At 43.5% G+C, this 14,048-nt stretch overlaps 1 protein-coding gene across 2 annotated transcripts in view; it reads right to left on the bottom strand.

The window, feature by feature from the left end:
* Window positions 1–903: 903 nt before the first annotated feature.
* Window positions 904–14,048, bottom strand: part of mccc1 (methylcrotonyl-CoA carboxylase subunit) — an 80,324-nt gene continuing 67,179 nt past the window's right edge. For both annotated transcript variants that reach the window (XM_068042334.1, XM_068042336.1), the window contains exons 18-19: window positions 9,476–9,547; window positions 904–2,724 (exon numbers count right to left, since the gene is read on the bottom strand). In XM_068042334.1, the coding sequence (XP_067898435.1) occupies window positions 2,608–2,724; window positions 9,476–9,547 (189 nt within the window). In that variant the 3' untranslated portion in view covers window positions 904–2,607. The remainder of the gene's footprint in view (window positions 2,725–9,475; window positions 9,548–14,048) is intronic.

Raw genomic sequence — 14,048 nt, 5'->3', positions numbered from 1 at the left:
CCGCTTTAAAGACGTCTGCAAATGCGACATGAAGTTCTGTGACATTGATCACAAGTCGTGGGAGTCAGTTGCCAGTGATTGCCAGAGCTGGAGGACAGCCATAAAGGCGGGGCTAAAGTGTGGCGAGTCGAAGAGACTTAGCAGTTGGCAGGAAAAAAGACAGAAGCGCAAGGCGAGAGCCAACTGTGTAACAGCCCCGACAACCAATTTTATCTGCAGCGCCTGTGGAAGAGTCTGTCACTCTAGAATTGGCCTTTATAGCCACTCCAGGTGCTGCTTCACAAACCACTGACCACCTCCAGGCGCCTACCCATTGTCTCTCGAGACAAGGAGGCCAAAGAAGAAGAAGATAAATAGCACTACACATCGTATTTGTTATGTCACTAGATTACTGCACAGGAACAAGTTTGCAGAGTGTTATAACAAGTTATGACCAATTTTTGGTTTGCTCTAGATATTCTCTCAGATTTAACATCACCAGTCTTTCCTGCAGATTCTGTATGTCCTATCACAAAAGCAAAATGCTGCAGATGCTGGAAATCTGGAACAAAAACAGAAATGCGGTAAATAGTCAGGTCAGGCAGCATCTGTGAAGAGAGAAACAGTTAATGGTTCAGGTCGGTGACCTTTCATCAGAACTGAACTCTTCTGAAATGTTAACTCTTGCTTCCCTCTCCATAGATGCTGTCTGAGCTGCTAAGTATTTCCAGCATTTTCTGCTGTTATTCCTGTGTGCCCTACGATCAGGATTTCACCTTTACTGCTCAATCTCCATATGTAGCTATTAAAATAAAGTCTTTTACTAAGTGAACCTGCAACTTCCATCTTGCCTACTTGTCTTCCAAAATAGCAGATCAATTAGTGAACAAAGCCAGTGGAACAAAAATCAAGAAGCTGGCTTTATTTTATATATTTCGTGCCCGAACAGGATAGTAAATCCTGTTTTTTAAATTTATTCTGTAATGCAGGCCATAGCATGTAAAACAATAAAGAACACCACTTGTTCCTGCTAGCTGACTAGAACACACACTTTAAACAAATACTTTTTATCTGTGACTGGTTGACCTTACTCTTCTAAAGGAGACCATCTCGTGTTATCTCCCTTTACCAGCTTGCCTCTTCAGACTGTTGTGTTTGCTTCTTTAATTCTTGTCTGCATTGGACACCAGCAGCTTAACTCTGACCCTCTCTCTATCTTGGGTTTGGCTTGTAAGGCTGCCAATCAAAGAAGCTCCTCCACCCTCCCTGAAGAATGTTCCGTAGAAATGGTATCCTGCTGTTCCATAGGACTCTCTCTATGCAATGACTCTAAATAGCCCACAGGGAAAAAGCCACATCAGGTTATTTATCCAATATTCATAGTGGAATGAGCTAATAACATAAAAACATCCTTTTATCAAAATGGCCCAAGTAGTTTCTATGGAATAAGAGCAATAAAACTCATTTAGCTAAAAATTGGATAGCGGCAATAATCAGGCGCGGGGGTCACGATTCATGACCTGCCTATGCTGGTTCCAGTGAAAGTGGGAAGCATGCCACACAGGCTGCACCAGAAATCGCTGCCAGCATAGCCTGCACTCCCTAGAGGGAGATCGGCTTCCGTAGCGCCACAGGAGATGCAATTCGTGCCCATTCAATAATAACATGACTTATTGGGAGTAATATTTGTCTTTACTGTTTTGGCGCCAAACCAATGGCAATAAAAATTGGGCGGTTTCTAAATTGGGTGAAAGGTCCGCCCCAGCAGTTTACTGCCTATGCAGTGAAGGTGAAAAGTACCCCAATTGTCTCAAGCCGAAGTGGTATCCAGGAAGCAACATTCCTCAAACAAGAGCAAAATACTGCGGATGCTGGAAACCTGAAATAAAAACACAAAATGCTGGAAATACTCAATAAGTCAGGCAGAGAGACAAACAGTTAATGTTTCAGGTCAATACCCTTTCATCAGAACTTCAAAAGCAAAATACTACACATGTTGGAAAACAGGAAATGAAAGGTTACTGACCTGAAAAGTTAACTCTGTTTCTCTCTTCACAGATGCTGCCTGACCTGCTGAGTATTTCCAGTATTTTCTGCTTTTATCCCCCAAACTTTAGTACACATTCTCCCTAAGTGGGGGATTTTAAATTGTACTTAATGTAACATTTTAATATAAAAGAAACCAAGATCCTCATAGGGCAAAAGTCAGAAATCCTGGAATACGACATGTCAACAACTATTTGATAAAAATGGATGTAATTTACATAATATTCTTCCCTCCAAGAATTAAGGTAGCTGTCACATTAATGAAATGTTACACAATTTTCCCAGGTGTCTAAGATTCTGTCTGAGAGGCATGAAGCACATTAACTCACTAAAGCAAGTAATTTTATGGACAAAATTAACAGCTCAATTTCTGTTTGGCATATAAATGCTATTTATTGTTGTTCTTTCAATATTATATAAAAGACTGAATTTAGTGTACACATAAATACTTCCTTTTATTAAATGGCCCTAAATAGTTTATATGGAATAAAAGCACCTAAATGCATTCAAGTCACATGAAAAGTAAGGTATTCTTAACTCTCAGTCTTTATGCACAGTTGACCAAAATAAATTGAGCTGAACTCATTGTGAATTTTCTTCCTCCACAAATTTTACCAGTGCAGCATGTCGGTTAGCTTGAGAGCCCTCTTTGTACAGAACTTTTTCGATCACACCAGCCTTTGGAGCTTTTATTGTATGCTGAAAGAGAAAAGCAAACAACTCAAATTTTGGCATTCTCTAAGTTCGCAAGATAAATATTGCTGAGGAAGGCTATTCACCCCATCTGAGTTCATCAATTCAGATAGACCCTACACTCCCTCATTGTACTTGTTGAGTTTTTAAAAGAATTATATATATCATATAAAGAGAAATAAAAATGATTCCAGGTTTTTGCCTCCACTACTCTATTTGGAAATCCATCACATCTTGTCTAAATAACTTTCTGACACCAGCCCTAAATCTGCAATTGGTTTGAACCCATCCTACGCTTGCAATTTGGCCTGAAGTAGTACTGCGGATTTACCATTTCCATACAGTTTACTACTTTGTGTATCTCTATGTTTGGGATCTTCTTCTCCCTGCTGCTCTCACATGCGTTCAAGTCTTAAGAAGAAGGAACTTTCCTCCACACAAGATCAGATGGCAGGTTTTTCAACCTTGCCCGTCTAAGAGCAAAGACCAAAGTACGGAAAGTCCTCATCAGGGAACTCCTCTTTGCTGATGATGCTGCATTAACATCTCACACTGAAGAGTGTCTACAGAGACTCATCGACAGGATTGCGGCTGCCTGCAACGAATTTGGCCTCACCATCAACCTCAAGAAAACGAACATCATGGGACAGGATGTCAGAAATGCTCCATCCATCAATATCAGTGACCATGCTCTGGAAGTGGTTCAAGAGTTCACCTACCTAAGCTCAACTATCACCAGTAACCTGTCTCTCGATGCAGAAATCAACAAGCGCATGGGAAAGGCGTCTGCTGCTATGTCCAGACTGGCCAAGAGAGTGTGGGAAAATGGCGCACTGACACGGAACACAAAAGTCCGAGTGTATCAAGCCTGTGTCCTCAGTACCTTGCTCTATGGCAGCGAGGCCTGGACAACGTATGTCAGCCAAGAGCAACGTCCCAATTCATTCCATCTCCGCTGCCTCCGGAGAATCCTTGGCATCAGGCGGCAGGACCGTATCTCCAACACAGAAGTCCTCGAGGCGGCCAACATCCCCAGCATATATACCCTACTGAGCCAGCGGCGCTTGAGATAGCTTGGCCATGTGAGCCGCATGGAAGATGGCAGGATCCCCAAGGACACATTGTACAGCGAGCTCGTCACTGGTATCAGACCCACCGGCCGTCCATGTCTCCGCTTTAAAGACATCTGCAAACGCGACATGAAGTCCTGTGACATTGATCACAAGTTGTGGGAGTTAGTTGCCAGTGATCGCCAGAGCTGGCGGACAGCCATAAAGGCGGGGCTAAAGACTGGTGAGTCGAAGAGACTTAGCTGTTGGCAGGAAAAAAGACAGAAGCACAAGGAGAGAGCCAACTGTGTAACAGCCTCGACAACCAATTTTATCTGCAGCGCAAGTGGAAGAGTCTGTCACTCTAGAATTGGCTTTTATAGCCACTCCAGGCGCTGCTTCACAAACCACTGACCACCTCCAGGCGCTTACCCATTGTCTCTCGAGACAAGAAGGCCAAAGAGAGAAAACAGAGAGAAAGAAAGAGAGAGAGAATATCTCTGAGATTATCTGTCAGTCAACTCCTTTCAAGACTATAAAGTCTGAATATCTCCCATTTTTCCTAGTGATCAGCTTCATAGCTCGTCTCTGAAATCCTTCCAGCACTTATACATCTTCCATTGTGCCTTGGTGACAAGAACTGGATGCAACAGTCAAAGTGTGATCTGACTAATGCCTATCCACAGGTCGAGATTGACTTCTGCTGGCTTGTACTCTACAGTTTTCCTTATATAATTGAGCATTCTATTTTCTTTAATTGCTGCTCTGCAGTGGTTGGACATGCTAATTGCCAAGTCCACTAAGAGCTCTAGGTCAATCTCAATTTAATCTATATCTATTTTGACACAGGTACATGCATCACCTAATTTCTTCCTATATGCAGTAATTTAAAAATATTTAACATAGTGGACTTTTAAGTTTTGTAAATGGCTCTCCTCCAAAAGGTAATTAATAATCTGGCCAGCAATTTGTATCAGAAGGATGAATTGCTACGGTCTAAACAGAGCACTGCAGATTGATATAAATTCCTGCATATGGTAGTTACCAGGATATTATAAATTTCATTTTGTTTTGCTTCTGTTGATTTTTTTGAGAAAGTTCTGTTTGAACAGAAACTGTGATAACAATACTGTGGGAATGGCCTGGCGAATTTCCTAAACACAGAAGTGTGATGCAACTAGATGCTGTCATTGACCCCAGGATGCTTCAGTGAGCTCATGATTAAACTATGTGCGTGTTGATTTAGCTCCCTTACACATGCATGCTCAATAGCACCTCCCAGTATTTCTCATATGTCATTGACATTCACTTCCTAAACAAAAATAGTCATCACAAATGGAAAGGGAGAAAAACGCCAATCAAAATTTTCTTTTAAAGAAGGGATGCACTTCTTTCAGTTTCAGCTTTTTTTTGAAACAGACCTATTAATAAAGGTAAAAGTTCTCTTGAGTGGTAGACTTAGCTCAGTGGTAGCATTCTTGGCTCTGAGTCCAAAGGTTGTAAGCTCAAGCTCCATTTCAGAGATTTAAGCACATAATCTAGACTGAAACTTCAGCGCAAAACTACACAATAGGAGGTGCCTTCTTTTTGATGAAATGTTAAACTGAGGCCCTGTCTGCCCTCTCAGGTGGACAGAAAAGATCCTGTGGTGCTATTTGAAGAGCAGGGGAGTTTTCCAAGCCAATATTTATCCCTCATCCAACAACACTAAAATAAATGACCTTGTCATTTACCTCATTGCTGTTTGCAAGATCTTGCTATGAGCAAATTGGTTGCTGCATTTCCCTATATTACAACAGAGACTATGCTGCAAAAGTACTTAATTGGATGTGAAGTGCTTTGGGATATCCTGAGAACATGAAAGGTTCTACAGAAATAAACTGAAGTGCGCAAGGAAAAACTTTTCTATCTCCACGTGAAACCACCTTTGTGCTTCTCTCCCATTGCATATATTTAAAACAAACAGAATAAATAGTAACTAAAAGTTTTGGAACTTGTTGAATTTGGACAATGAAACAGAGATAATGGATTTCTATGTTCTTTTTTTCTTGATCTGCCCAATGATTGTTTGGAATCCCTGCTATTCATACTGGGAGGTGTAATCTCTTTAGTCGCCTCCAGACTTACAATAATACATTTCAGCATGCTGAAAGGTAATGACAGTTTGGGCTCAAAGATTTGGAGAGAATATTTTAACTGAGCAGAAAGTATGATTTTACATGAGAGTTTGCTCACATGTTTAGACTGGCAGGAATCCATCTTTATTCAAAATCGACTCAGCAATGAAATTAATCCTAAACTGGATATCTCTGACCCATATACCAATATGGATACTGGCAGTTTTGATAGAAAATGTTGGAAGTGCACAAACAGTGCATCACCTTTTAAATAAAGTGATTCCTGACAACGCAGCCTGCCACTGACGTCGTCAGGCTGCGCCGCTGTGCACACATGCGCAGATGGTCTCCTGCTCTCTGCGCATGCGCTGCGTTCCAGCTTGCTAAGACTTGTTAGCGCATGCGCCGAGGACGTCATCGCGTGACATGTGCTTCTTCGGGCAATGCGCCTGGTCGTCCTCTGCGCATGCGCTTTATGCAACGCCAACGGGTATTCACGCATGCGTCAAAGCTTCAGCGCGAGTTTCTGAAAGTGGAAGGGGGAGAGGTTTCGTCGGGCATTTTCTCGCATTTTATCGCAATTATTTAGTCGTTTTGGAGATTTCAGTCTGCTTCATTTTTATTAGAAAGAGGAGATTGCTCCAAGGTAAGTTGCTCTGCTGTTGTAAGTTGCTCTGAAAACATTTCCATTGTCTGGGGCACTGCATGTGCTCCAGTCCACTGCACTGTACTAAATTCTTTTCCATTGTCTGGGGCTGTGTGCAGGCAGTACATGTGCTCCAGTCGCTGTTGTAAGTTGCTCTGTTCCTCCACCCATTAGAGCCGTGCACATGGAGACACAACCACATGTTTCCCCATCCGCCCTTGAAACAACCATGCAGAGCCTTGTGAGACTCCGCAATTGCCAGCTGCTGCCTGTCAAGCAGAGAGGGTATCCAAAGCGGTCAAGCACTTGGGGAACATTCAGAAAGAGACTGAGCACTGAAAGAAACAAGCATGCCGTGTCCAGTGGTAGCACAAATGTGAATGCTCTTGCTGAGTACACAACTGGTAAGGTGGGAGTGCAGCCACACCGTTTTCCATCCTCAATGTTGCTTGAAGGCAAAGGTAGATAAGAGCGAAAGAAATGGAAGGTGATGCTGATAGTAGTAGGTAGGATTAAATGGGAGCGGATGGGAAGGCGCAGGAGTAGCATAACCACTAGCAGGGCACAGCTGGACTAAATGGCCTGCTTTATGTTCATAGTCCAAAAGAAATGTGCTTCTTTTTCCAGCACCCTCACATCATTCATGTTTTCCCTGAGAGCAGCATTGAACCATCACGAGATAGGGGTAGTAACATCATCCTGACTCCTACAGCTGAGGTGGGTACTAAGTGATTCATTGGCGGTGTTATCAGTACATGCCTTCACTGCAGAACATAAAGCATGCTCAACAGTAATTTCATTGGAGGAGGGAAGCTCTGACACTGATGTTCTTTCCTTATTTCTTTTCACGTAAAACATGCCCTTGAGACTTAAGGTCAGCATTCAAGCAACGAAGGCAACTGGATCATGCTGCAGAGCTTGTCACGATACGCAAAGGAACCTTGCATTTATGGATGAAGTGGGAGTGCACATTGGGATGCGTTTGGGGAACATTCACCAAGAATAGACTGAGCTCAGACTCTTGTGACTTTGCCTTCTTCACATGGACAATACAGTAGTGGAATAGAGAGCCACGCATTCATTCACCACAAGGCTCTCCACAAACAATCTCTTTAGTTCTGCATAGCAGAGACTCGGCCTGTCTGTCTCACGGGAATGCTGGCAACACAACACTCATGTATCCATGCACAGCAGTGCCTCGAATGTTTAATGCACTTAATAAAATTTCTCAATAATTAAACCTGGTTGAGGTTTTTGATGTTATTTTCCCGACTTTGCAACTGCACTTCAGATATTCAACTGCGGTGTGGTCCTTGGGGAGAGGGGAGGTGGGTGGGAGAGGGGGGCTTGTGAGGGGGAGGAGGGAGGGGGTTGTGAGGGGGAGGAGGGAGGGGGTTGTGAGGGGGAGGAGGGAGGGGGTTGTGAGGGGGAAGAGGGAGGGGGTTGTAAGAGGGAAGGGGATGTGAAGGGGTGGGGGGGAGAGGGGGTGTGAGGGGGAGGTGGGGGGAGGTAGAGAGGGGGTGTGGGGGGGGGGGGGGGTAGTGGGAGGGAGTTAAATTCAGAAGCTCCTGAAGAGAGGGATGCAAAAGGCAGGGACCAGAGAGCTGCAATGCCTGAAGTACAGTTGAGAAGTAGGGAAGAAAGCGGCTGGATGGGGGATCTGCAGCTGGAGAGAACGGCTGGATGGAGAGGGCCGGAAGCGAGAGGCCGCAGAGAGCCGCGGGGAGCGAGTGGCCGAAGACCTTGGTGTCGCCGGGTGCGGGGACCGGCCGGTGCGTCTTTTGCCGTTGCAAATTTATGGCACATGCGTAGAAAAACGCACCCCCCCCCCCCCCACACTGCTGTCTCCAGCCACTCCGCTCCCCTCCGTCACCGGGCCGTTCGCTCGCCCACTCGCCGGCCGCTCCATCCCCCTTAGGCCCGCTCCGCTCCTCTCCGTCACCGGGCCGTTCGCTCGCCCACTCGCCGGCCGCTCCGCTCCTACCAGGCCCACTCCGCTCCCCCCACCCTCCCCAGCCCGCTCCCCGGCCCTGGCCAGTTCGTTCACTCTTTCACTCCGCCATTGTGTGCTGACATGTGTTTGTTAGGTTACCTCCGTGTGATTATTTGAGCAGCGCCATCTTTAGTCCTGGCAGCTGCCTAAAGTCGCAGTCTGTGACGTTTTAGTGGCACATGCTGCATTTGCGCATGTGCCACAACAGCGCCCCCTAGCGGTAGCGTTGTCAGCAAATGCAGTCATTAAATAACAGATAGGCTAATGTATCAGATAGAGGCCCTTCAATATTAATCCATGCACATCTAAACAGGTTCAGGTATGAAATCAAATTCTTAGGTGGCTCTTGTTGACTGGCATAAAACCAGTTTTGGGTGTTATTTTGGAAAGAATTCTGGATTTCAGCTGCTTCTTGACCCCCTTTGATATAGTTCAAAGAAACCTCTAGGTTCAGAATGGGGTAGAAAATGTACACTATCTACCCCTTCCCAAATAATGCTGTCACTGGAAAAGAACAAGAAAAAATGGTTACAGTGAGCAGGATACATAACAGTGCCTTTCAATTAACTGGGTGGATGTAACCTCTGGTTAATGTGAAATTAACACAGAATTAAAAATGAAATACATTATTCAAGGCATTTAAAACTAATGAAGAATCACTATTCAAAACATTAACCTTTTTTATGCATTTCCATTAATTGCAGTATTTTTCTTTTCATCTCTGGGGTAATATTAATAGGATATTTGTCACAACTGTATAGGCACAGAACCCAGAATGTCGATGTGACGTGAGTCCTCTCAGTATGAAAGGTTAGAGAATGTTTGTCTGCAATGTAACATTTCTTACAGCAATTAAGGAATAATTCAAACTTTTAGAATTAAAATTGCAACGATGAAATAAACTGTTCTTGAAAAAATAGGGATAGTTTGAGAAGAGAATATATTTGCTCACCTCCATTTTCATAGCTATCATTACCATTAATGAGTCTCCAGCTTTCACGTGGTCACCTTCTTTAATGAACACCTTGAAAATATAGATAGTAATTCATCAGTTATCAAAAACAGCCAGAATTATCTGTATTCACAGCACAGAATGCAACAACAGTACTATATTTCATTCCTAGTTAAACTATGCCATTCTCTCTTCCATTTTTAATATATTTGCTGACTAACTTCCTGAAGTCTTTATACTGCACTGTAAAACCTTGATTAATTCACAGACCATTTTGCAACTCATAAAGATATACCAGGATTGTAAAATTTAATGTAATCTAACTTGAGAAATTGTGAGCACGCATGTGAAAATATTATCGTAGTGTTATAGACAGATGGTGCTGCAGATGATCCCCTACATCTTTTCTGTATGAAGTTTTGTGGCAGTTTGTTTTGAGCTAAAGTTAAACTGAAACTAACCACTTAACATTAACTATCACACTCCCACCCCACAACCCAGGAAAACACTATGATCCTGCAGAGTGGAATCATGTCTTGTGAAGGGTATGTAAAGCATGAAGAGGATCCTAACAGGCTGGTAATATTTCCTCTCCATTATGCATCCTTTACAGATTGGAGATGGTGGGGTGGGGGGGGTGGGGAGGTGGGGGGGTGGCAGGCAGGGAGGGGTCAGCATAGCAGCCATTACATGAGGAATGAATCTATCAAGCAGATTGTCATATGTTCAAGTTCAACTTTGGGCGGCACAGTGGTGCAGTAGTTAGCACCGCAGCCTCACAGCTCCAGCGACCCGGGTTCAATTCTGGGTTTGCAAGTTCTCCCTGTGTCTGCGTGGGTTTCCTCCGGGTGCTCCGGTTTCCTCCCACATGCCAAAGACTTGCTGGTTGATAGGTTAATTGGCCATTATAAATTGCCCCTAGTATAGGTAGGTGGTAGGGGAATATAGGGACAGGTGGGGATGAGGTCGGAATATGGAATTAGTGTAGGATTAGTATAAATGGGTGGTTGATGGTCGGCACAGACTCGGTGGGCCGAAGGGCCTGTTTCAGTGCTGTATCTCTAAAACAAAACTTAGACTGTAATGCTATCAATAGGAATCTGTTTGAGAGATGGCCAGGAGTCAGAGCAAACAGGGTGGAATGACCCTTAACCTGCTCCCAGGTTTCTCTCTTGCAGAATGGTAGCTGTGTGGAATGTACTCAACTTGCCATTTCACTATCTGCTGCTTAAATCCAGGGCCCCCAGTCCCACACTTAACTAATTCTCAAATCCCAGGATTCCCTCGCAGGGCTCACAAATACCTTGACTGCATTTCCCATGCTCCCTGATCCCAGAACAACTCTGATGCTCCCAGGGTCCTGAGACATCCCTCTCCAATGGCTCTAGAAGCCAAAATTGCTCCAGTTTTCCTAGAAACTCCTTCCATTGTTTCTCAGACACACCTTTCAGTACTCCTGCAGCCAGGAAGCTTTTTTTTAAAATTTCCAAAATATACTTTATTCATAAAAATATGTAAAAAATACATTACAAAACAGTTCCAAAAAGCACCAAGTCAAACAATACAAAGAGTGCAAAGGAGATCAGTTTCCTTCAATACAGGAGTGAGTTGCCTCACCACCCTTCTATTTCATTTTACATGCCATGTACATTTTACAGCAAACAAATATTTTCTGGCTACATTTTGAGGAGTTTTCCATGGATCCAGCCCCTCAGTTCACCTTGGTGGGGGGGGGGGGGGGGGGGACCTTACACAGTGGTCTTTCCCCATTGAGTCTTTGCCGCGGCTGCCCCTAGCTTTAGTGCGTCCCTCAGCGTGTAGTCCTGGACTTTGCAGCCAGGAAGCCTCCTTTAAAATACTGCTAGAGACCATCAGATCTCAATACTACCATATTCCAGCAACCACCCACCCCATCCCCACTCCCTTTCTTAGTGCCTGTAGATCCTAGGGCCACCAACAATGCTGATAAGTTAGTGTCCCTGCTAATCTTACTTGGCATGGCACCTCTTATAAAATCACTGGGCTGGATTTTAAGAGCTCGCCAATGCCAAAGAGCCGCCGCAACATCCCGCTTGGCAGTTCATTTAAATAGTCGTGGCGGCACCCCACCACTCCCCCAAATCACATGGAGAGGGTGGGCTATCCATCACTGGCAATGGCATCAGTTGCCTGTGTGCAGACGCTAGCCCCATTTCTAAAGGGCAGCCAGCCCTGCCAGCATATTTAAATTTTTAAAGATACACCCCCAAAATTTATCAAATAAATTTCTAAAGCCTCTTTCCCACCCCCCCAATAACAATTCCATTAACTATTTGCCTTTCCCCCCCCCAAAATACTTACTTTTTAAATCTGACCTTCCCCACCCCCACCCGCTCCCCAGACTGCACAAAGTTTAAAGTTCACCCCTTCCCAGCATCCCCTACATCCATTACGTTTATTTGACTCCATCCCCTAACCTGCAATGAAAACCTTAACTCCTCCCCTCCCTCCCCACCAGTGTCACATCGACTTTCCCCTGACGGGGAATTGAAGGCACGGGAGCGCCGGCCGCGCACTGAGGATCATGGCAGACCTGGAAGATTAAAGATAAGTTTATTTAAATTTATTCATCCCCTTCATTTATACATTGTAATTCAGTTCTCCTCGCCCAGCAGCGACGGGGGGGGTGGGGGCCGCCATGGTGCCTCGCCGCTGTCGGAAAGATCGGGCCCGGCCCTCCCAGCGTCAGCCTCCATGGCGGGCTCTGCTGGAACAATCTTCCGTCCCCACCCTACCCCGCCACGGAGCCTGACGTCGTGGACTTGGTAAAATCCAGCCTTTAATTCACCATGAGCAATGCTATAGGACATCTGCTGGAATTCTAAAAATAGTAAAGCTGCATTGGTACTCTTAGGTTTATTTTATGGTTTTAGTAAGTACTAGGGATTACAATAAAGAAAACTGAGTGAACATAATTTTATATTATTCTTTTATGGCTGCAAAATAATTTTAAAAAGTTCATTATTGTGAAAATCGCATCACAGGGCTGTGGGTAGGGCTTTAAATTAAAAGAGGAGAGGAGATTTAGAAATCTAAAGAGAAAAGATGAAGTTACAGAGCAGTGTAGCGATTTGGGTAAAGACAAGCAGAACATAACAGGAAGAGACAGAAAGTTGATTGGTAATAGTGCATCAGAAAAATAAGGTTCATGCAAAGAATAGTAGTAAAAATAAATTAAAGGTTCTATATCTTAATGCAGGAAGCATTTGTAATAAGGTAGATGAACTAGTGGCACAAATAGAGATATTGCCATGACAGAGACATGGTCACAAGGTGACCAAGATGTGGAAATAAATATTCCAGGGTACACATTTCGAAAAGACAGACAGAATTGAAAAGGAGGAGGAGTAGCCCTCATAGTAAAGGATGACATAAGAACATAAGTGACAAAGGATCTTGGCTTAGATCATCAGAAAATAGAATCAGTATGGGTGGAGTTAAGAAAAACAAAGGTCGGAAAACGCTGGTGGGAGTAGTTTATAGACCCCCCCTAGCAGTAGTTACACTATTGGACAAAGCATTAAGCAAGAAATAATTGGAGTTTGTAACAAAGGCAATGCAATAATCATCGGGGACTTTAATCTTCATCAAGACTGGACAAATCAAACTGGCAAAGGTGGTCTGGAAGATGAGTTTGTAGAATGTTTTTGCAGCAGTTTCCTGGAACAATATGCAGTGGAACCAACTAAAGAAAAAACAATCTTAGGTATAGTATTGTGCAATGAGGCAGATTTAATTAGTAATCTCAGTCCTCTGGGGAAAAGTGATCATAATACAATTGAATTCCATATTAAGTGTGAAAGCGGCATACTCAGTCCCAAACAAAAATCTTAAACTTAAACAAAGCCAATTACATAGGCATGAAGGGAAAGCTGGCTATGATTGATGGGTAAATAAAATAAAAGGTATGACAGTAAATAAACAGGGGAAACATTTAAAGAAACAATTCAAAATGTTCAACAAAAATACATTCCATTAAAAAATAAAAACTCAGCAAAAGAAAGATCCATCCGTGGCTCACTCAGGAAGTGAAGGATTGCATTAGATTAAAAGAATCTTATAATGTTGCAAAGAACAGTAGTAAGCCTGAGGATTGGGAGTATTTTAGAACCCAGCAAAGGCCGACCCAAAAGTTGATAACTAGGAAAAAGATAGAAAATGAGAGTAAACTAGTTTACAAGTCTATAAAAAGGAGGAGCATAGTTAAAGTAAACGTTGGTCCCTTAGAGGCAGAGACAGGAGAAATTATTATGGGGAATGAGGAAATGGCAGAGGTGTTGAGCAAATATTTTGTGTCTGTCTTCATAGTAGAAAGCACAAATTACATACCAGAAATAGAGGGTAACCAAGGAGCTAATAAGAGTAAGGTTTTTAAGGTAATTAATATCAGAGAAAAAGTATTAGAGAAACTTAAGGAACCAAAAGCCAACAAATCCCCAGTCTCTGATGGTCTACATGCAAAGCATTCTCAAAGAGGTAGCTGCAGAGATAGTGGATATACTGGTTATGGTTTTCCAATGTTTCCTAGGGCTGG

This window comes from Heterodontus francisci, chromosome 11, assembly GCF_036365525.1.
Source record: "Heterodontus francisci isolate sHetFra1 chromosome 11, sHetFra1.hap1, whole genome shotgun sequence".
Lineage (NCBI taxonomy): Eukaryota > Metazoa > Chordata > Chondrichthyes > Heterodontiformes > Heterodontidae > Heterodontus > Heterodontus francisci.
The sequence above is the reverse complement of the archived record's forward strand: the minus strand, read 5'-3'. Positions and strand labels throughout refer to the sequence as shown.